Source organism: Cupressus sempervirens, chromosome 3, assembly GCF_028749045.1.
Source record: "Cupressus sempervirens isolate cs-2001-9-10 chromosome 3, ASM2874904v1, whole genome shotgun sequence".
NCBI lineage: Eukaryota > Viridiplantae > Streptophyta > Pinopsida > Cupressales > Cupressaceae > Cupressus > Cupressus sempervirens.
In genome coordinates this window covers 388,193,216-388,216,068 of record NC_143120.1, presented here as the reverse complement: position 1 = coordinate 388,216,068, position 22,853 = coordinate 388,193,216, and the positions used below count along the sequence as shown (strand labels likewise).

The 22,853-nt window shown below is 36.7% G+C and overlaps 2 protein-coding genes across 5 annotated transcripts in view; one reads left to right on the top strand and one right to left on the bottom strand.

The window, feature by feature from the left end:
- LOC149566639 (actin-related protein 4-like) overlaps window positions 1–22,853 on the bottom strand; it is a 233,136-nt gene that overhangs the window by 40,883 nt on the left and 169,400 nt on the right. For all 4 annotated transcript variants that reach the window (XR_016362264.1, XM_089819941.1, XM_089819942.1 and 1 more), the window contains exons 16-17: window positions 20,903–20,965; window positions 20,702–20,764 (exon numbers count right to left, since the gene is read on the bottom strand). Coding sequence is in view for 3 of the 4 variants with exons in the window: in XM_089819941.1 (XP_089676067.1) it covers window positions 20,702–20,764; window positions 20,903–20,965 (126 nt within the window). In the remaining variant the exon portion in view is untranslated. The remainder of the gene's footprint in view (window positions 1–20,701; window positions 20,765–20,902; window positions 20,966–22,853) is intronic.
- Window positions 1,635–2,743, top strand: LOC149566640 (uncharacterized). Its single transcript, XM_089823373.1, has 3 exons — window positions 1,635–2,065; window positions 2,184–2,407; window positions 2,533–2,743. The coding sequence occupies exons 1-3, from the start codon at window positions 1,748–1,750 to the stop codon at window positions 2,741–2,743; spliced, it is 753 nt and encodes a 250-aa protein (XP_089679499.1). The 5' UTR covers window positions 1,635–1,747.

Sequence of the window (22,853 nt, the reverse complement as noted above, 5' to 3'; positions counted from 1 at the left end):
TTTTTTGTTTTTGCAAGAGATTGTATTTTTTTTTCTTGCATGTAAATGGATAAAAATACATTCCTAATTAGTTAGGAATGCATTTGATGAATGTAAGCAAGATTAAATGCATTCATTTGCATTTTTTTCCATTCTAGATCGAATTTATGCTAAAAATTTGCCCTTTCTAAAAAAATTTGAAACCCTAGCAGCTAGTTTGTTTGAATGTTATTTGGATTTCAATTTATTGGTGCTGTTATTGGAATGTTGCTTGAATTCTTTGTTTAACTGTTAATTTTGATCTTGTTATAATTTATTTATAGTTTTTTTTAAAAATTTGTATGTGTAGGCAGCCCGCAGCAGTTTTAAATGGCAGACAAATGGCCATTGACTCCATGCCCCTCAGGCTACATTGGCACCAAGCCAAAGAATGCGAGAGATCAAGCATGGAAATATGCCTATGAAGCACCTGATGAACCAACCAAAGTGATTTGCATTCGATGTGAAAAAGTAATATCCGGGGGCATTTACCGGTTCAAATATCACATCGCAGGGATCTCAAAACATGATACAAATCCTTGTGAGAATACAACAGAAGAAATAAAAAGGTTTGCAAATGCCTTGCTCGCAGCTGGAGAGCAAAAAAAATTGCAAAGAGAGCGGAATAAATTGCATGTCAGGGCAGCCATAGCAGAGACCCAGGGCAGTTTCGTTGATGTTCAGGAGGAGGAGGCAGCCATTGAGAGCATGGCTGGCTCTTATCGTGGGCCGCATGTCCGCAAACAGGGTGTTTTTTCTTTCACGAGTTCCACTCCCACTCCCACTTTTACACCTCCTAGCACTTCCGCACCATCAGGATCAGCAGGTGCTTCTGGGATAGGGAGCTATTTTGTGACGAGGCACACACCTGGTGCACAACCTTCATTAGAGGCCACTAGATGGAATAAGGAGGTCCATGACCAATTGGACAATGCACTAGCAGATTTCTGGGTTTTCAACAACCTTCCTATTAGTGTTGTTGACAGTCCCTATTGGGAAGCTTTGGCCACAGGGTTGACAGTTGCAGGAAAGGGGTACAAGTCCCCTTCTCGTTTTGTGTTGGGTGGCAGGTAAGCGAATAATTTTATTACACTCGATTTCCTTTTAATTTTTAACTTTTTACTTAGTTCTAAATTTTAATTAATTTATCTAGAAATTAGAATGTTGATTACTAAAGTCTAAATCAATTTTAAATTACTAAGAATCTAAGACATAACTAAATTTTGTTTTTGTAGGCTTATTGGAAATGCTGTTGAGAGGGCCAAAGCATTTGTTGAGGAACAGAAACAAGAATGGACAAAATTTGGTTGCACCATTCTTTCTGACGGGTGGACGGATGGGAAGAGCAGGACCATAATTAATTTTTTGGCCTGCTGTAATGATAATGTGGTGTTCCTGAAATCAATCGATGCCTCCAACAAGGTAAAAAATGCTCAGACATTAGCATTGATGTTGGAGAATATGGTCTTAGAGATTGGCATTGAAAATGTGGTGCAAATCATCACAAACAATGTTGCTGCATATGTATCAGCAGGTAAACCGTAATTTTATGTTGCATGTGCATTGTGAATTTCACAACAAGAATTTTTAATAGTTTGATATATTTGAAAAGTCGGAAACTAATTAGTATTTGCTTTTACAATTGGCAGGAAAACTCCTACAGCAGAGGCACCCCACTCTCTCTTGGACCCCGTGTGCAGCACATGTCCTTGACCTTCTTTTGGAGGACATGGGCAAACTTGAGTGGGTCACTCCAATTGTGGAGGATGCAAGGCGGGTGACAAAATACATATACAATCACCCATGGGTCCTTAGCCTGATGAGAGAGCACACTGATGGCAAAGAAATTGTCAGGCCTGCCGTCACAAGGTTTGCAACGATTTTTTTGACATTGCAAAGCATTCTCGATAATTTGGCTTCTTTGAAGCAAATGTTTGTTTCCAAAAAATGGCTTGCTTCCACATTTTCAAAGAAGAGTGAAGGAGAGAATGTTGTGCGGATTGTGTTTGATAAATATTTTGAAGATAAGGCTGATGAAATAGTAAAGGTAACTACAAAACTTTAAGTTTTAGTTTGCACTTTACAACTTTATAACATACTAAGTTTGTAACTCAAGTAAATAATAATTTTGTAACTTGTCAACTAATTTCAAATTTATATTGCAGGTGTCTGAGCCTTTAGTCGGAGTTTTGCGTTTGGTTGATGGAGACCAAACGCCAATGGGTGAACTATATGAGGCCATGGACAAGGCCAAAGAATCTGTCAAAAATTACTACAAGGGGGAAAGCATCAAATATGAACCCATTTGGCAGATCATTGATAGAAGGTGGAATAATCAGCTTCACCAACCCATTCATGCAGCAGGATATTTCCTCAACCCACGTTTTAGGTATACTGTAAGCTCATTCTTACTCAAATTTAAGTTAACAAAGACTTGAGTTCATTTTGCTTTCGTAGGGTGTTGGGTGTGTACTAAAATTGGAAGACTTCTTTGTTTTTGGTTTTTGGTTTTAGGGCTGATGGTACATATGCAGATCCTGATGGAGAGGTCATCAGAGGCCTAAGTGAGTGCGTCGAAAAGATGGTAACCAGCGAGGAAACAAGAGATAAAATCATCGCTGAGCAAGAGATCTTCACTTCAGCAGGAGGCAAGGTGTTCTCCACTTCTCTCTGCAAGAAAGCAAGGCTTACACAAACCCCAGGTAATACATTTGCAAACTTCTGAATCTCAAATGCTAAATTAATATTTATGTTTCATTTTTTGTTGTCTATTAGTATTTTCTAACTTGTACAATTTTTGTGATGTAGTGGCTTGGTGGACCACTTGGGGTGCAAGCACTCCAAATCTTGCAAAATTTGCTCTCAGAATCCTATCACAGCCTTGTAGCGCATCACATTGTGAGCGCAACTGGAGTTTGTTTGAGGCCATCCACACAAAAAAGAGAAACAGGTTGTCCCAAAAAAGGATGAATGACATGGTCTATGTGCAATATAATCTTAAATTGCGCATGAAAAAGGCGCAACAAGATCCGCCTGGGCCAATCGATTTGGATGAGATAGATCCTTATTATGATTGGACGGCACAAGAGCAGGCTCCCTTATTTACACAGGAGGACATCTCCAATTTGGAGAGGGAGGCCGCGGAGGAGGCTGCGAAGGAGGAAGGGGGTGGAACTGGATATGACATCGATTTGGATGACATCGAGGAGGGCGATGATGAGGATGATGACATTGAGCTTACTGCAGAGGACCTTGACATCTTGCGCGCAGCGAATGTGGAGATACCGACATCTAGTTCTATAGCTACACCATCTCCTGCATTGGCACAGACATAGACACGGGCACAAACCCTGCGGGGTTCTAGTTCTAGAGCTTTACCCTCTCCCGCACTCGCTAGTAAAGTGACTGGGAAGAGGAAGATGTAGTCCTGTATTTGACATTTGTACTTATTTGTAGTCATGTTGATGTGCTTATTTGAACTCTTTACATTTGACACTTTATTTATGAGAATACTTCTCATGTGTTGTGAACTTGTTAGTTGTTAGTAATTTACAACTTGTCACTACTTACTTGTTAGTAATTTACCAATTAATAACTCTTTTTGCATTGATATATATCTAAACATGATTGTTTCTTATGTATTGTTAGTAATTAAGTCATTAGATGCAAAAAAACATTGAATTCTGTAAAAAAATCGCATTTTTTTATTAAAATTTAGTGGTTTTTTAGTTCCCGATTTTTTCCCCGATTTTTTCCCGATTTTTCCCGATTTTTCCCGATTAAACTTTTTCAGGCCTAGGCGATTAATCTCCTTAGGCGAATTTTACATCTATGGTTCCAGGTATACTTCTCACTCGATTTTTTCATTAAGAAAAGTAGTTTTTACATGCATTTGATGGATTTTCCAACCTTTGACTGCTGTGATGGCTATCACAGCTCTAACAGAGTTATACCTGGCAATTGGTGCAAAAGATTCTTCAAAATCAATTCCTTCATTTTGAGAAAAACCTCTAACCACAAAACGAGCTTTATGTTCCTCAATGTTGTCATATGCAACATACATTACTTTGAAGAGCCATTTTGAAGATGCAACAGATTTTCCCTTAGATCTAGGAACTATGTCCCAAAAATCATTTTTTAATATAGAATGATATTCTTCCACTATTGCATCTTTCCAAGCTTGATGTTTAAGTGCTTCAGAAGTACCTGAAGGTTCAGAGTTTGGACTCTCACACATGAAAACATTGTATGTCAATTTTCTAGGCCTCTTGCTTTCTCAGAAAGTCCCAGATGGTGCTGCAAATCCATCTCCTTCCTGTATAATTTTCCTTGCCCAAAGTGGCCTTTTAGAATGATCAAGACTCTCTTCTTGAGTCTCAGGAAGAATCTCAGTTTCATTGGAAGTCTCTTCAGGGCACTCCCTTTGAATCTGAGGAGCAGAAGCCTCTTCTTGGGATACATCAAATGTATCTAGTTCATCAGAAGTTTTGGCTCTTCTGAAAGCAATGTCTTCCTCAAAAATGACATCTTTGCTTAGTTCTATTTGCTTTTGTCTAGGTATGTAGACTCTATATCCTTTTACTATTTCACTAAAACCAATAAGGATACCTTTTCTTCCAAAAGGTTCTAACTTTGTTCTCTTCTCCTTAGGTACATGAACATGCACAAGACATCCAAATATCCTTAAGTGACTGGTGACAGGTTTCTTTCTAGAAAATGCTTCTTCAGGGATCTTATTATCCAAATATGAGGGAGGACATCTATTATGAATATAGACTATTGTGTTAGATGCTTCAGCCCATAAAAACATACTCAAATTTTGATAAAAAATCATAGCCCTAGCAACTTCTACAATAGTTTTGTTCTTCCTTTCAAGAACTCCACTTTGTTGAGGATTGTACGGGATTGTGAACTCCCTCTTAATTCCAACAAGTTTGCAGAACTCTTTAAATATTTCAGAAGTGTACTCTTTCCCATTATCTATTCTCGGAATTTTAATGTTCTTCCCAGAGGAGTTCTCAGTGATTGTTTAGAATTCTTTAAGCTTAGAGAGAATCTCCTCAAATTCTTTGCACTTGCGGAAGTATATCCATGTCTTCCTTGAAAAATCATCAACAAATATCACATAGTACAAGAACCCTCCTATAGATGGTAAAGACATCGGTCCACATAGATCAGAGTGTATTAGTTCCAACACATCTTTATTTTTGCTCAAACTATGAGATTATGACTTTTTAGTGTTTTTCCCTAGGGCACAACCTTTGCAAGATTCATTGTGAATATGGCTTTATTTGGGCATTCCAGTTACTAACTTCTCCATTGATGTTTGGGCTTGAAAGTTGATATGACCTTATCTTCTATACCATATTTCATTTGAATTTGAGGTCTCATGTACAAATGCAAGGTTTGTCTTAGTGCATAGCTCATATAAAAGTCCTTGCTGTACTCCTATTGTTAGAGTCTTTTTTATGGTTGAATTCTTAGGCCAAGCTAGTACTTTACCTTCCGTGAATGCAATTCTAAAACCATCATCTTCAAGAGAAGATATAGATATTAAATTCTTTTTAATACTTGGTACATAAAGAACTCCAAAAAGTTGAATAAAACTTCCAGATATCAATTTTATGGTGCAGGTCCCAATTCCTTTTAAGGAATGTGCAAAATCATCACCAATTGTAACTTCTTCATCTGTTTCTATTTACATGCTTTTGAGGTTATCCTAACATCCAGTGATGTATCTTGAAGATCCACTATCAACTATCCATGTATTAGATTTGGTTGAAATCTGACTGGACAATGCTGAATAGAAGGCATATTTCTCACATTCATGTCCTTCATTTGATTTATCAGATTTTGCAAAAGATGCTTGAGGTTTAGATTGATCGGGATAATTTATCGCATAATGTCCATATAGATTACATCTAAAACATTGAATTTTGGACAAGTCATTCTTCTATTTAGATTGCCCTTTTCCATGAAAGTTTATTTTCCTTTGCTCTTCTTCTTTCCCTTCTTATAAGAGTTTGTGTTAAGAACTTGAACGTCTTCATCTAAGGTTTGTATTTTCCTTTAATCATTAATCTCGATTCTTCTTGAAGACAATCCGATCTTAAATGATCTAGTTTTGGGATTTTAAACCTAGCAATTATTCCTTGTACAAAAGACTCCCAGGAGTTTGGAAGTCCTCCTAAGGCTATTAAGGATAATTTCTGATTGTCAATCTCATAACCAAGTGCAGATAATTGATCTCTCGAATCTGTGATTCTTGTGAAGAAAGAATTTATGGTTTCTCCTTTATTCATGCTAACATTATTCATTTGCCTTTTAAGAGCAAGTTTTCTACTAGTATTATTGATTATGAATGCATTTTCAAGAGCTCGAAACATACGATATGCTGTTGTATGTTTTGCCACAATAGGTACTATGTGGTCTCAAACAACATCCACAATTATCTTCATGGCCTTTTCATTATCCTCGATCCATACTGATTTCTCAGGATCGTCTTTAGGTTCCTCTTTATCCTCTCTTACAAAAGATTCCAATTTGTTTTCTTTCAATCACATCATTATACAAAGTTTCCAGGATTCAAAGTTCTTAGCACTTGCAAGGTGATGTTTGAATCTCAATACGTTTGTCACCTTGGTAGAGAGAATGGACTGCGAATTTAAAGTGAAATCTGATCCTTATAAACTTAATGCGATCTCTCCTTAGCCTCGCTCTAATACAATGTAAAGTTTATGCAGATTACTATGACAGTGCTGATGAACGTATGGTTTTTATTTTAGGTTCAAACTCTGCTAATGAAGGATCTGATGTGCTCCTCAATATGTATAATAACAATGCAAAGATACGATAAAATTTTCTTCAAACTTGATATCTATATTACCTCCAATCTACCCACATTAATGAATTTCAATGCTTGCAATATTGGGCGGCAACAACATATATACAAGGGTGGTCGGGTATATGGGTGAATGGGCATGTTTCCAAATACCCAATCAGTGGTATGATCACACCTGTTGATTAGTTATAACAAAACTAATTGTTTCAAGACTTTAAAAAGCCCAATGCAATCGATACTGAGATCAATCTCAGATATAAACACAATATATATATGCACAATCGGTTCTGAATACTGCGATCATCATGAATAATGCAGATCATATTCGTGCATATATACATATTGATATTCAAATCATATTGACATATATATATATATATATATATATATATATATATATATATATATATATATATATATATATATATATATATATATATATATATATATATATATATATATATATATATATTCTCATACGATCAGAGATATTGTCTAAACAAAGCTACATGTTTCAACAAACTACATCCTTCGGTTGAAGCTAATCTTTTTAATAGCCACTTCATCAATTCTCAGATTGGCATCATTATCCAACTCAGAAATACTAAGTTTTTTCTGTATTCCACTTGATTTCAAGATCAACTCAACAAAGAATCTAGAACCCACAATACTCAGAAAATATTAAATATTTCAAATTCAAGTCCTTCCTCAAACTCGAAAATATTAAAAACTCCACTGAACTTATCAAATTCAGAATAATTATATGCTTATTTCCCCAAGGAGATAGAACCAAAAATATCATATTCTCTGAACAAACTTAACTCTTTCGAAAAAAATCTCATGGAAACCTCACAATTTGGCCCATTCGCACTTCGGTAACTTATAAAACCTCACAAGCTGCCAGGAGAACCAACTCTGATACCACAGAAATATCCGGTTAGAATATTTGTTACAGATATTTTTTCCCAAAATGTACCTGAATATTAAGCAAAACAATTAGTATGCAACTGATTTCTTTAGTCCAATAGATTATACAGAAAATCAAATAGTTTCAGACGAAAAATAGAGATCTGAAATTAAATGTGAGCATTATCATCAAAATACATAAATCATTACACACATGTTTTCAAACAGATATAAAGTACATCATGAATCCACCTCAGAATTGAATCGGATTTTTGTCCAATTGACTAAGTTGCCAAGGATTTATGTCCCAACAATGTTGAACTGAAAGTCTAAAGCTCCCAAATTCTAGAAGAGAAAACAATAAACAATCATACTTGAACTTCTCCATGTTCTTTTATAGCACATCACTCTGACCCTTCATTTTCCCTCTAGTAGTCTCTTAGAATTCCCTTTCTTTGTCTCTTTATTATTCCCCTCTTTTAAATTAAAAAAGACAATTAATTTTTATTAAGCTCCAATAGTCACTTTGATACGTTATTGAGTTGTCATTTAATTTGACATGATTTGACAACTTCAAAACTTATAATGAGCATTAAGGGACAACACTAAACTAATATTGTAATATTTAGTATAATGATCATGCAAGTAACTTTCTTTTAAGCCAGTCAATTAGTCTTTAGTAATTTTTATTCTTTAAGTTGTTTAGTTAGTAGAGTTAGCAACTTTCTATTTTGTAAGCCACCTAATTAGTTTAGTAACCTTGTATTAAGTCTTTGGTTCTCAACCATTTCTATTATGGAAAGATCTTCTTGTAATCACCTATATAAGGAGTATTTCTGTCCTTTTTTTAATATTGAATATCCATCGATTATCATTTCAGGCTACCCCTCAACCCTACTCCGAGTATTGTCCACAAATTGCCACCAAACTATGATTTTGACCAATTGATAAATTAATAATTAATCACATAAAATCTGCAAAATACATATCCCCTATTACAAGCATCTGTATCTTCACAATCTAGGATTATCTTGTTTCATACGTTGGAAACCTATTCAATATACAAGGACTGCCACAAAGAAAGTTGGCATGCAATAGTCATTGTGATATTGAACAAGAATTACATCAAAGTTAGCAAGGAATACAATTTTCATAATGCAAGAATGTATCAAGCATGCCTTGCAAATGCAACTCAGAACAATATTGTCTATAAGCATCCCAATTGAGGACAAACTAGACCATAACTAGTTATATTTTGAATTAGTTGTTCCTCCATTATGACTTTGACAATAGGATGTAAAATTTTGATGGCTTCAAAAAAAATTCCCTCACGTGAATACACACCAATCGAGCATGTTCTTATTAACTCAAGCTCAATGATACATAAATAGAGAGAGAGAGAGAGAGAGAGAGAGAGAGAGAGAGAGAGAGAGAGAGAGATTTGTATTCAACTATCCATGCTCAAAGATAATTTATTAAGTTTGAGGAATGCCTAATCCAAGTTATCATGAGATAAAGATAAATTTATTAGTGTCCAACGAGAGACCACGGGGGTCCAAGGGACTGGAGAAATAACAAGGCAATGACCAATAGCGAGAGCACCAAAATCGGTGAAAAGAAAAAGAAAGAAAACAAAAGAACAGAGCCAAAAAGACTAAATACTCCTCAAAGGTGAGAAGTACGATAGAACCAAAGGAAACAGTCCAGGGCGAGGTTGTGTCTCGGGCCGTCTCGAGGATCTGCAGGAAGAAGAGTGAAGCAGCCAAGTGCATACTATGTGGGGCCTCATAAACCTAGTTTGACCCAAAGAGACAGGGTTGAGCGATCTCTTCTTTCCACGAGCAAGAGACCTAGGCTTGAAGAAAGAGGTAATGAGCAGGTGCAGGGTCTGCCTTGACAGAAACGAGGACTCCAAGTTATGTTCAAGATCATACTATTGTCAGACTTTCAGTCACACCCCTTTTTTAGGGCCTTCATCTTGAAGTCAAGTGCAAGTGTGTTAAAGTCCAAGTCTGGGTTGCCATTAGATGACTTTTCTTCTCATTATTTGCCTTTACACTTGCTTGTCGGATTTTCGGGATCTCCTTGCTCCGCCATCTCCCCGGCCCTTTATTGTTGGATTCATGCAATTTTGGTGTATGCTGGTCTTAGGTGATCTCGGACTGGGAAAGAGTCTTGCAGAGCATCTTCCCATGATGACAAGAAGGTCAAGAGTCAGTTGGATCAGCACAAGATTGGCCAAGTAGGCTTTAGAGTTGCACCTATTTGGCTACTCCTCCGCCACGAGATAGGCTTATCCACTAAGTTTTCAACACAATGAAAAGGATAGCCCCTAGAAGCAAAATGTGAAGAATGCATTCTCTGAAGATGTCCAAATGAATTGCAAATCAAAGAAGATTGGATGAGCTAGTTTCATATAGGCACATATCCTGTCGGAGTTGCATCATTTTAGCTACTCCTACGCCGAAGGAGCACTCCAGAACCTACTTCTCCAACAAGGTAAAAATGAGATATAAAATGACTTATTCAAAGGGAATATTTTCCCGGAGATCCTCACGATGAGCTACCCCAAAGTAAAAATGCTTATGGAAACAACCTTCTCCAACCTGGAAGTGCACTCGAAATGCTACATCTACGAAAAGGTAAGCTTAATGTACTTTTGGATAACGGCTTGTTTATAGAAGGCAAATATTTGTGTGGGAATTCTACTGATCTACTTCCAAAAGGCACTCGAGATAAAACAAGAAGCTTAAGCATAGAAGTTATGGAAAAGTCAAGTGTTGGTTTCTCCACTTGCATAAGTGCACTCAAATTGGTGCCTTTCCGACAAAGAGAGATTTCCTCATTATATGGCTTTTAGGAAAAGTAGAGAAAGGCCTACTCCTCCAAAAGGAGCAAAAGAGAGCATTCTAGAAATAAGAAGAAAAGTTTTTTCCCCTTGGATCAACAAATGAGGTGTTTATTCTTTCCAAAGTGGATTCTCACTTCTCAAGCTACTCTTCCAAAAGTCAGTGTTAAAAGGGAGAATCGGAAAATCTATTTTTTGCTATACTAGAGTTTGAAAGTTTAAACCTATTGCACCACCTCCCGTTAATGATGGATTTGATATGAAATGGAGCCATTAGCCAATTGAATTAAATGCTAAATTCGATCGTTGCACCATTAAAGGAGAAATCTTAGTAAAGGGATCGTTATTCACTTGTATGATGCATGAGATTTGATGACCAACATTCGAATTTGAATTCAATAAGATCGCATTGTTGGTTAGTTCACTTCTGCATATAGCAACTAGCACAATTTCATGATTAGCTCGAATTTCCTTGCTCTGTGTGATGTTATATAGCAAATGGCTAGAAAAATTAGTGGAACTGACAGCTTGCCCGGATTAGTAAGTGAGCTTAAGAACTATACAGACACATCTTCAGAGTCTATAATGTCAAAGATCTGCATAGAAGACTCAACAATCAGCCCATTCATCCCATCACTCTGAAGCTCAAAGAGTGCGAGCTTGTGGAGGCTATTGGTTTTCCAATGGTCGTCTAGGCGCCTGAACTCATCAGGAATGCATAGCTCGATACGATGCAAAATCTAAGCAAATTAAAATGCCTAACGACTCAATCTTCATCACACTCGATAGAGGTCTTATTAAAAGCACATTTGATATTCGAGACAAAGCGAAATACTGTGATATTGACTTTGGCTCATCTGCCTCCACGTTCAATGAAAACAAGACTCAGAGATGAGGTGACATTTTGACAACCTGGTTCCAACCACCGAAGAGCAAAAGAGTAAGCTCCCAAAGACTCTGTTCGGAACCAGTATGAAGCGAGAAATAGTACATATCTTAGCCCTGTTGTTGAGACTCAAAGGACATGACGAAATCCTTAATTTTGTTGAACATCATTTCTTTCTGGTACAAGCAATATGTGCTGATGGACAGTACATCGAATTGGGCTCAAATCATTTGTGATGAGTTGAGTAGTTGGATAAACTTAGCAAAGGCGTTCCAGCAATTTTACATGCCATCATTTCTGATATACATTTTGGCGACCATTCATTTGTGGCTTTCCAAGCATCAAGGATTTTAATGAAGACACAATGGTTTATCAATTCTACCCCAGTTTGCAACTAGATAAAAGCTATGAAGAGCATGTGAAGGTGAATGACACCTTCACCATGAGGCTATGCAGAGAGTTACAAAGGTGTCTTGAATGAAGATTTTTCACCAGAGGCAATTTCAGTGGTGGCCCAATTCGACTGATGCTTCATTCAATTCCCAACATTCTCCTACATCCGAATTGGTGCATTCGATGGTTTTCCAAGGAGGTTGCCCACGTACCTTGAGGAGAAGGTAGTGTTAATTGAGTTATGTAGACAGGTTCTGGAAGTAAATACCTTGTGGTTCCGCTATTAAGAAGGCAAGAATTCCTTTCCCAATCGTTGTAGGACCATAGGCTTGTGCATCTAGATTAGATGCAAGGAATTTGATTAAGGCCTTTGAAGGAAAGATCAAATTGAATGACTATGAAGTCATTAGGCCATAGTATGATCCAGTGAATTATGTCAAGGATCATCTACAACTCAGCTCTAGCTACAAGCATGTGCTTGATATTGAAGATTATTGGGCCGATTGCTATACTGAGGTTCAGACCAAAGAGAAGTTTTGGTATAGGTTCACTATTGGGGAAGTTAAATTGTACAATGTGAGCATCAATGCTAGTGATTTAGAGGACAATAATTATCACTTACGGTCCTCTACTTATCAGAAAGAAATCAAGGACACTCCCATAGTGTCAACCCCACCCAAAGGTCCCACGGTAGATAAGATGGAAATTTTGATGGATGACATCATTAAGCAAACCGATAAGTGGGTAGACTGAACGAGAGCCCAAAGGAAGCGAATGGGTGCTACAAGCTCATCTACAAGCATGTCCAGTGGAGCTCAAACTACATCAGCAGCCACTTCTACCATGGTAACCACTACTTCAGCCTCTGCGGGTCTGTCACAGTCTGTTGGTGGAGGATATGATGCTCTAGAAAAGAATGTTCAAGTCCCTCCTACTTGTGGAGGAGCTTCACTACCTGATACTAGTATAAAGTTGGAGATACAAAAGCAGAGAAAGATAAGGAGAAGGAGAAAGAGAAAGATCAATTGGTTGGAAAAGACTCCTCAACCATCCCGGTAATCAATCTAGATGGAGATAGCAATAAACTAGGTGGTGGAGACGATGGAGATGGACAAGTGCAGGAGACTCCTCAACAACAATAGCAACAAAAAGGAGCTACTGACCAAGGTAATCCACCTGCGTTTATTGTAACTAAAACTATTATTTTTCCTTTCTCTAACAGGAAGGAGACACCTCCCGTTACAAGGAAGTTGTTCGATCCTTCAGCACTCCAGTCTGCATTAAGTGTCCTCACAACAAAGTCATGGAGGGAGGAAACTATTGATAGAAAAGAAGAGGAGGATAGAAGATAGCACCAAAGGACCTAATTGCACAAGCCATGCAGTAGCCTACTCCATGCCCTAAATCGAAGAAGCAAAAGACACTTGCAGCCTTGGGTACTGATGCAAATATTGGACATATGGTAGTGGAGATTGCTGAGTTGCGGGAGGGGAGGATTCAATAATTAACTTCATGTGATTTCCAGATGAAGACGATTGACATAGGGCAACTAGTGCATGATTCTATAGAAAATTTATGGAAATCAACAAACGAGAAAATTAAAGACAGATTAGAAGAATTGAAGTTGGCCAAAGCAACATTTAAGGCTGCCAACAAGGAATTAAATGAGTATATAAGAGCAGCACTTGGACCACTTTCAATTGTGTCGGGAGACAGTGCTACTACAAGTACCTTTGATCCCAAGGCAGAGGAGAACAAGAATTTACTGGTAAAGCTACAGCAGGAGAGACGTTTTGATCAGCTGGACCGAACTTGGACTGAAAATATGAAAAGCCAAGGTCGTCCTTTAATTGAGAACGTTGGCCACTTGTTGTTGGATGCTGACAAACTAAAGCAGGTAGTCAGTACTCATCAAGCCTCTATGCAAGCTGAAGCTCAACAATTGGCAGAGGACCTAAATCTGCTACAAGAGGTGCTAGATATGAAGAATGGTGTAGCCATCAGTCATGGCATCCTAAGAACAGGGAAAGAGCCATTGAATCACTGGAAGCAGTCACCGGAATTCAGGAAAGAGAGCCTGGAGAAATCTAAACAAGAACTAAAGAGTGTGCATGATGATGTGAAGAAGATCATAAAGAAAGTCTATGTGTATCTAAAAGATCTACACACGGAATCCCAAATGGCACCTAATAAGCAATTGGTAGATACCCAACATACAAAGGCCAAGTTCCTTAGCTTCATTGAGGAGATCACTAATCTAGCTAACTATTAGGATTCCAGGATCTTGGAGCTGATAACTGTTAATGACTCTCTGAAAAGGGCATCTGATAAACTCCAGTCTAAGGTCACCACGGTTGAAGATAATGACTATTTGGTTGCCAGGGCTGACAATGTCTACATACCAAGTGTCAAAGAGCTGAACATGATGGTTGATGCTATGAAGGCGCATAAGGCAAAGTCTATAACACCCAAAAAGAAGAACTGATATGAGTAGAAGCATTAGTTTCTTCTGACAAACCTTATTCAGTTTGTAATGATTGACTATCATTCAAATTTTGGGCTATGCCTCTGCAAATGCTCTGATATGTAATGATGAAATGTAACTGGCCAAAACTCTAAGAGGGCCTATAAATGTAATCTTTGAAAATGAATACAAGATTGGCAAATTTTTGGTGTGAATTGTCTCAGTAGCTTTGTCTAGCTGATTTATTGTTAATGTTTGTCATTCATTTCATGTTAGATTAGTCTTCCTTGGAATCGAAATACAATTGTACGTGATGTCGTTAATTTCTTGCTGATCTGAGTGTTAGTATAGTATTAACACTATTAGTAAACTTGGTATTGCTTTTCATGAGCAATTCTGTTTCTTTTCTTGGGCTGCATTGCATTTCATAGTAGTTGCATGTTCATCCAAGTGGCTGGGAGTGGGTTTATTTAATGGGAATTTGTTCAAGTTAGGGGCAGACTTTGAGTTGCTGTAACTTGACAGGGTGGGCTTTGTATCACTGCATCGTTGAATCTTTCTCCTCCTTGTTGTTGCTGCATTCAGATTGCGTAGTCACTCATGGTGTATGGTGAGACTAGAGTTGAAGTGAGCTGGGAAGTCCTTGTTGGGCAACTTTGTTTGGTCAAAGAGCCAATAAGGGTCATGAATGCTCTGTTTTCATTGTGCCCTCCTTGCATCTAGTAGTAGTAGGAGTTGAGGTAGAGTAGAAGTTGCAAGTAGTATAGAAAAGCTGCAAGATAGCTCATATCAGCCATATTTGTGAGTGTTCTGGGCTATCCAATCTTTCTATTCGCTTAGGTGGCTTGTGTCTACAAGTAGCCTGGTTATTGCCTCTATTGCTCTCTGGCTAAGAGCATACCCACAAACCCCCTGATCTACTAAAGACAGAGCCTATTGCAAATCTTTGCCACTTAAGAGAGCTGTACCTTTCAACTCAGAGGGTAGTGATATAACACATACACTGACCCATCTGCTGTTACAGCCTTTGTTTCTCCACAAATTGGGTATTCAAAGAGTCAAGGTATGAGCTAAGCCTAGGAGGGACAAACGATTAACAAACACATACAAATATTTGTATTATATAGCCTGATGAATGCTTAACACACGTTATTATAAAAATATTTGAAATTTCCCTATAGTGAAAAATAAATTCCCTAGTTTTTAGTAGCCATCTCCTATCATCCCCTAAAAATGGCTTTAAAGGCACAAATCTTGGAAATTCCTCCTACTCCTTGTCATCCACATTTCAAATTTGGACAAGCATACAAATAAAGGCATTTCACAAGGAGAAGGAGAGTTGTATAGTGTAACTGAAACGCTTGGATTAAATGATTGCAATCTATTGACAAAACTCTGCCATTTAAGTATAACTCGAGAGAGAATGGTCTAGTTGGCATCCATATTCAGTGAAAACCCCCTCTGGAATATTGAACTATATCAGCTTAAGAGTTTCTATAAGCTTCATCAAGAATGTGGCATCATTTCCTCAAAACCAATAATACAAGACCAGGAGTATCATTTGATCTTCAGTTTTCTAGTCTGCTACAGTATTTATATTGGATTCAAAACATTATTCAAAGATGCCTAGGTTCAATTACACCTTAAAGACTATAATTAAATATTTTATATTATTTTTCACACCGTAGAAGCCCTGCAACGAATATTCAATAAGAGTTCCAATATATTAATATACAAATAATCACTTCAACTTTGAGTCTAAAAAATGTCTAGTTTCATGTGCACTAGCAACCGAATATAAAATAACAAAACTAACAACCCAATATTACATTTGATTTAGATTGTACCCATTTTCCATGACAAATGAAATTCTTGTTACATGCCCATTTTATCTTTTCCTGATGCAACTGGTAAAGGGGATGAAAGTTTTATTTTGTTTAACTAACAGAGCAAATAGTATTTGGAGCAATTGTCATGTCCCCTTCTCAATTTTAGTTCCAGGCGACAGAATTAATCTGTCTCCACATCCGGATAGATTAATATCAATTTCAGGCAGGATGCTTTCCAGTCAAAATGGGGAATTTAATTTAATTTATTCCAGAACTTTATTAAAAGGTACAGAGCTAAGTCACTTTAATGTTTTAAAGTTATTTACTTAATAAATAGCTTTAAGTGACTATAGGACAAAAATGACTTTTAATCCCACATTCCTTGTACGTGGTACTTTCCCCTCATTCCGAGGCTATATATTTACAAGTTTGCATTGGGATTAACACAAGAAGAAATTTATGAACATACGTATTCTAAGTTCTGGTTACTTGATGTGACTGGTCTGAGGCTTCGAGGATGAAAACCCTCAAGTCTGGATATTAAGGAGCTGGATGAGACCCCATGCCTCCTTTGAAATTTGCAGTGGTAATATTTTGGGCAGAAATCGGCAAACAGTAGTTTCCAGTACAGTCAGTAAGTAAATCCATTGTGAGTTTGCAATTGTGATTTGAGTAGAATATTTCTGTAGCAGCTTCAGGCAGACGTATTAGAACAGGTTCATTGTTAATAGTCTGTGGGGGAGTTTGGCAGTTAAGTTTTAAAAATCCCAGACTACGTAACCAAGAGCTAGCATTGCTTAAACAAAAAATTAGAAAGAAAACATTTTGGGTTCATCATGTAGAAGACCAGTGGGAGTGCTACGCTTTTGGTATTTGACTCAACTTCATCATATTAAACCCAGTTCAAGCGTTTGTCACACAGCTATACATCTCCATATTCAGCAGGTTGTGGAAAGATGTGTTGGGAAGACCCGTATGCAGTTGGCTATACCACGTTTTTGAGCAAGGTGACTTTATAGTTTATAGGCAGTTGTTCAGTTCATAGTCGGATTGGAAACCATTTTTTATCGTGGTAAGGTCATTCTCGGAAGGCAGCAACAGAGTATATTAAACGTCCACCTTTGAACCATATTGTAAGCTGGGGTCAGTAGTGCAGCTTCAACTTCACCCAGGTTGGCGTATAATCATGTTCCTGTATGATCGGCTACAGCAAATGGAATAAAGTTCATTCATAACATTCATGGTTTGCAGAATATAGAAGGCATTAGCCGGTAAAATGAGCTTCATTTTCTAACTCCAGTCGCAAGGAAGACAGGCATATACAATGCTACAGGTAGCGGTTATCAGTTTATATATATGCAGTCGGTTGTTGAAAGAGATGTGTTTTCTGGGACTATTCTTGGAACGAGTACAGCAGCAGGGAGTCATACAAACTCCAGTATAGCTCACGGTATATCATTTTTAATCGCTATTATTCACAGTGGTATAAGGGGTTAGAGTGTTATGTTCAGAAATACTTAACTGTGAGCATATACATGCATTATGTCAACACTTGATTGCAGTGTTTATTTCTAATAATATTTGAAAGGAAGAACTGATTATTTGAGCAGTTAATGAGAAGTCTGTTATATATTTCTCATCAGTTCACTGTATGTAATATAACCATAACAGAATTTTTTATGTGGACTTAGTTCAAGATAACTGTTTGATATAATTACTCTGAGACGGAAACCAGTATTTTGCTTCAAATTCAGTTGAGGATATTACATTGCATACATGAGAACTGTTTGACGAAAATTGCACCACAGTGATCCACCAGCATTGAAAACTAAAACTCAAGGATAGACTATTACAGCAATACCAATTTTATGTGACAGCAGTTTGACAATCCAAGGTCTAAAGAAGAATGACCATAGCCAATATAGCTTCATATGGAAAGAAACACTAGTCACAGCAATCTTCAAAGGGGAGAAAACTATTCACTCATGCACCAGCAATCTGAAGGAGAAAAACAGTTTCAACGAACACTACAGTGTAGATTGGAAATAAAATCATGCTACAAGATCAGAATAAATTTTACAAAATCATAGGAAGCAAAATCACCCCTAGACAAGAAATAAAACCCAAGGAAGAAAAACAAAAAATAATGCAAAAATCTTATCATGGAGCTGTAAAGGTTATTCTAAATTTACACCTGTCTCCGGGGGATGGAACAGAATCTCTCATTATATAATAGTGACGGTAATTCTGAAAGCCAAAGTCCATACAATATTTTAAAGAATTGGGTTTGTATATACATATTCTCATCACACAAAACATGCAGATCTATACAAGAGTAATTTCAATTGAAAACAAGGATTGAACCAACATTATCAATCAGATTTCTAAGCTTAAACGAAACCTTGTCAGCATTAAAAAGTTAGTGACAGTCATTAAAAATAGAAACATTCAACCATTCACACCATTAATGTATGACAGAAACAGATCTTAATTTCAGAACTTCCAATTGAGATCATATAAACCTTACAGAACATCATTGTGCAGGGAGGCAAAATCAGGCGTATTAAACTTGAAAATATCATGATTACAATAGCAAAAATCAGCATAAATAGGAGAAGAATGGTCAGACTCAGCAGTCAACAATTACTATAGAAAATTATGTTTTATCTTAAGAAAACAAACTGGGGATTTTACATTTCACCATTTCATTCACAATTAATAGGGATTTTCCCCCATTTGTGCTTCTGTGCTATATATACAAAGCACGCAAGCATGTAACAAGGTAACTATAGAGATGTCTTCAGTAAAAAACATATTAATATTCCTCTAGTTTGTCTTCTATCAATGGCTAAGGATCCTGAATAAATGGCAACAACTCGATCTTCAGGTGAAATTTTGCCTGACATTGTTGTTATAATATATAGTCCACTAATATAACTGAGAGGAGGGGGGGTGAATCAGTTATCCAACTATTATCACAATTATCAACCTTAATCAAACTTAGACTCTGTGCATTTAACCTCATTATCATGACACAAGGTACAACATGTCCTTAAACACACTTCCCTTGTACATCAAAACTCTGTCCGTACAAGTGCGATCTCTGTCTGCTACTCTGCCAGTCGTCACAGACTTGCTGCTATGTTGACATCAATAACAAACACAGTCATGAATGCAACATGTCAATTCTCCTAATGCTTAGGATACTCCCTCAAAGGAATACCATCAGCATTCATGGTAACAATTGTCTCTACTCTATATTGCAAAACAATGGTGGACAACCCTTTCTGGTAGCTAGCCTTAATCCTTTGCTAACCATGTGCTTCAAACTTGGCAAATGTTAAGATTTTCTACTTTGATGCCCATGGTAAAGCTTTTTTGTTAACATGTGATTGAATGAAAACTTGTTGACTTGTCTTCCACGTTAATGGTCTTACCACAATTAACAATAAATGTACCACTGTATCTGACAACCACCTGACATACAATTTCCAAATTGTTGTACTTGTAGAAATCAATTGCATTTATTCTAGTGGCCCTTAGCAATATGTCCAGCGGCCAATTCAAATGTCAACTCTTTCAAAAGGGTTAGTTCTCAACTGCCAGCAAACATTAAACTAAGAATTTCTCCAAGCCCCGAAAGCTAATTTCTAAATTGCTGAACTTTGATAGATATTTTGATTAATTTTAATGGCTCTTAGCAATGCATCCAGCTGTGCCCTTGTATGCTTTCTTTCTGTCTTGTTGCAAACGTGCATTTGAAACAAAATTTTCTCTGTTAAAATAGCCTAGAAGCAGATTTTGATGGTTAGCCCGCTCAAACAAAGTAACAAGAATCGGAATCGGATCGGAATCGGCAAGGCCGAATCAAATCGTGAATCGGCCATGAATCGGAATCGAATCGGCCATGAATTGGAAAATTTAAAAAACCCTTGAAATTTAGTTAGTAACTTATTTCATAAACCCTTTATCGCTGATTCGATTCACCGATTCACAAAAAATCGTTTGGCTTGAATCGAATCGCCGAATCGCGTGAATCGCATGAATCGCCGTGATTCTTGGAACTATGCGCTCAAATAAGGGACAAAGTAATATTTCCTAAGACTATATCTAAAGGAAGGTGATTTCTTGGTATTTTATTTGTAACTTTCCATATAAGAATTTTTTACAAACTTATAAAATCGTCTGCCTAAATTTAAGAAAGAAAAGGTTGACACTTCAAATTATTGTACTGAGAACTTTGGTGGAGATTGAAACAGATATCACAGATAATCATTGCAAAAGAGATCATAATTTTTTTTAAGAATGCCAACTTTACATTTAGAAATGCTTCAATCCATTTATGCTATATGTTAAAAAAAACACTTTAATCCTTTTGTCCATGGGTACAAAATATGAGCATTTCTGCATTCTGAGATGATTGGTTTAATGCAGTTATAGTTAAAAATCTAGTATGCAGTAAAATTCACAGCTGACAAAGGAGATAACTAGTCAAAATTGAAATAAAAGAAATTACAAGAATGGCGCTGAACAGTTCCCTGCGTATATCTGCATCACTCTTGTTTATACTTTCAATAACCTGCACAGAATAATTAAAGTATGTCTGAGTATTCAAGAGCTAAATTTGCTAACTCAACAAACACCATCCAGAATCAATGATGATCTTCATTAAGCACTAGAAACTATCAAATGAAAAGTATAGACAGGTTCTCCTCACCATCTGTGGAAGTCCACGGACTGCATATCCAGAAGTATCTAGCTTATCCACATTAGGTATTGTCTGTAAAATTAAAATATTTAGTAACAAAGTAATGCCCAGTTAAAGGCACGGAAAATGCTCAGTATGCATCTCTCACCCATGTGATTCAATATTAGTCAAAACTATTACACAAACATGGAAGTGTCACAGTACCAATCCCTTGCATCGAAATGATTAGATATAGAAACTGTGAAGCCACTTAATATATGTGTTTCCATGGAATGCCTTACAGAAAATAAGTAACACATTAAAATAGTACCCGACTATAAGAGCTCTCTGCATATGAGAGGTTAAAACTAAATCATTAAGTGCAAGACTGATGTCTCTATCCTTGAAGCTTAAGTTTATACAGAAAGAATCATGTTTATTTTCACTTGTTTTGTAAAATTTCATATTCTAGAACTATATGTAACTAGCAAACCTAGTGTTGGAAAGAGGATGTTTATGCCATGCACTCATAGAATGAAATAAATTACAATAATGTCCTTGAATGACCTAGAAGATCAAGAACTCAAAAATATCATTTCCAGAATCAAACTATGTGCTAAGATGAACGTGAAACATACACAAGTAACTACAACTAGAATGAAATTTAATTAAACAAGATGATTGAGAGTGTGGTGAGGATGTGTTGGGGATTGATCTGAATAGTTAGCTGTTAAACAATAGTAAAGACAGTACAAGCTATTTATAGAAGCTCATATCTATAAAACTAATCTATAGAGAACTGCAAGTATATCCAAGCAAAGGGTCTTATGAAGAATAGTGCTCTAGTATGACTAAAATTGTCAATCAGCATTAGAGCTAGAATACATGATTATGTGAGGATGGTCAGGTTTTCAAAAACAAAAACAATCAAAGATACCCCTAACAGTGAAGAGATTAATAGTCCAGACTATCTCTAGATTTGTTCTAAAAATTTCAGAGCTATAATCTCACAGGCCAGAAAATGCTTGAATTGATTGAAACTTCTGCAGATACAGTTGCATATCTGATATAAGAATGCTTTTGAGCAGCACAGTGATGATAAAGAGTATTAAGAACTAAATTAGGAATACTGATAATGAATGTCAAGGGGTGCTATGTGGTACATTGCATGTCTCTATCAATTATAGATATACTGTAATTTTTTGCTAATGGTGTGTGTTTTATTTCAAGTCATTAGTGTAGCCAGCTTATTATTGTATATTCTTTCTATAGCATGCAGTTATCCTGGTAGGATGATCTGTAATAATGAAAATAAGAAGATTAAATTTTTAAAAACCTGCCTTGACTATAAAAATCAAATAAAGAGAACACTACATAGACAATACAAACAACTGCAAGGAATGGTATAGCAGGTCTTATCTCAATACAAACGAGACCATGTGAATACATATTCAAATTCATTTGAAGGAAATGGAAAACAAAGCAGAGAAATTTGGTGATATTCAACAGGATATGAATTGCGAGGACTGGACAACCCAATAACTCTTTTGGCTAAAATGGATCAAGAAAGGAAAGGTACAAGATACGTTTATAGGGATTGTAACTTAACAATGGTGCAAGTATGCATGGAGCACCTAGTGCTCTTTCATGGCTAAAAGGAATGCATAAAATTGAATATAACACATCAATATAACAGCCTGAATTGATGATCTTCAATTCGAAGGCAAGTGAGCATAGATATAAGTCTTGTGCGATCATCAAAGGTCAGAATTGTAATGGTACCTTCTGTTGGGTGGCAATTTTGTAAGTCAGTATGACCAGAACTTACAAAACTATGGATGTTTTGCAACAGGCAGTTTCTAAAATCAATTGCAAAACAGTGGTTCCAGCCATAGCATGTGAGACAGTCTCTCTTAATTCTCAGGGAAGGCTCCCCCTCTTATCACTACTGCAATCAACAAAACACTTGACTATCATTTAA

Coding starts and splice junctions, on each gene's coding strand:
- LOC149566640 (XM_089823373.1), top strand. CDS start 1,748: ATGGGCAAACTTGAGTGGGTCACTCCAATTGTGGAGGATGCAAGGCGG. Junction 2,066..2,183: donor AGGCTGATGAAATAGTAAAG/GTAACTACAAAA, acceptor TTTATATTGCAG/GTGTCTGAGCCTTTAGTCGG. Junction 2,408..2,532: donor TTCCTCAACCCACGTTTTAG/GTATACTGTAAG, acceptor TTTTGGTTTTAG/GGCTGATGGTACATATGCAG.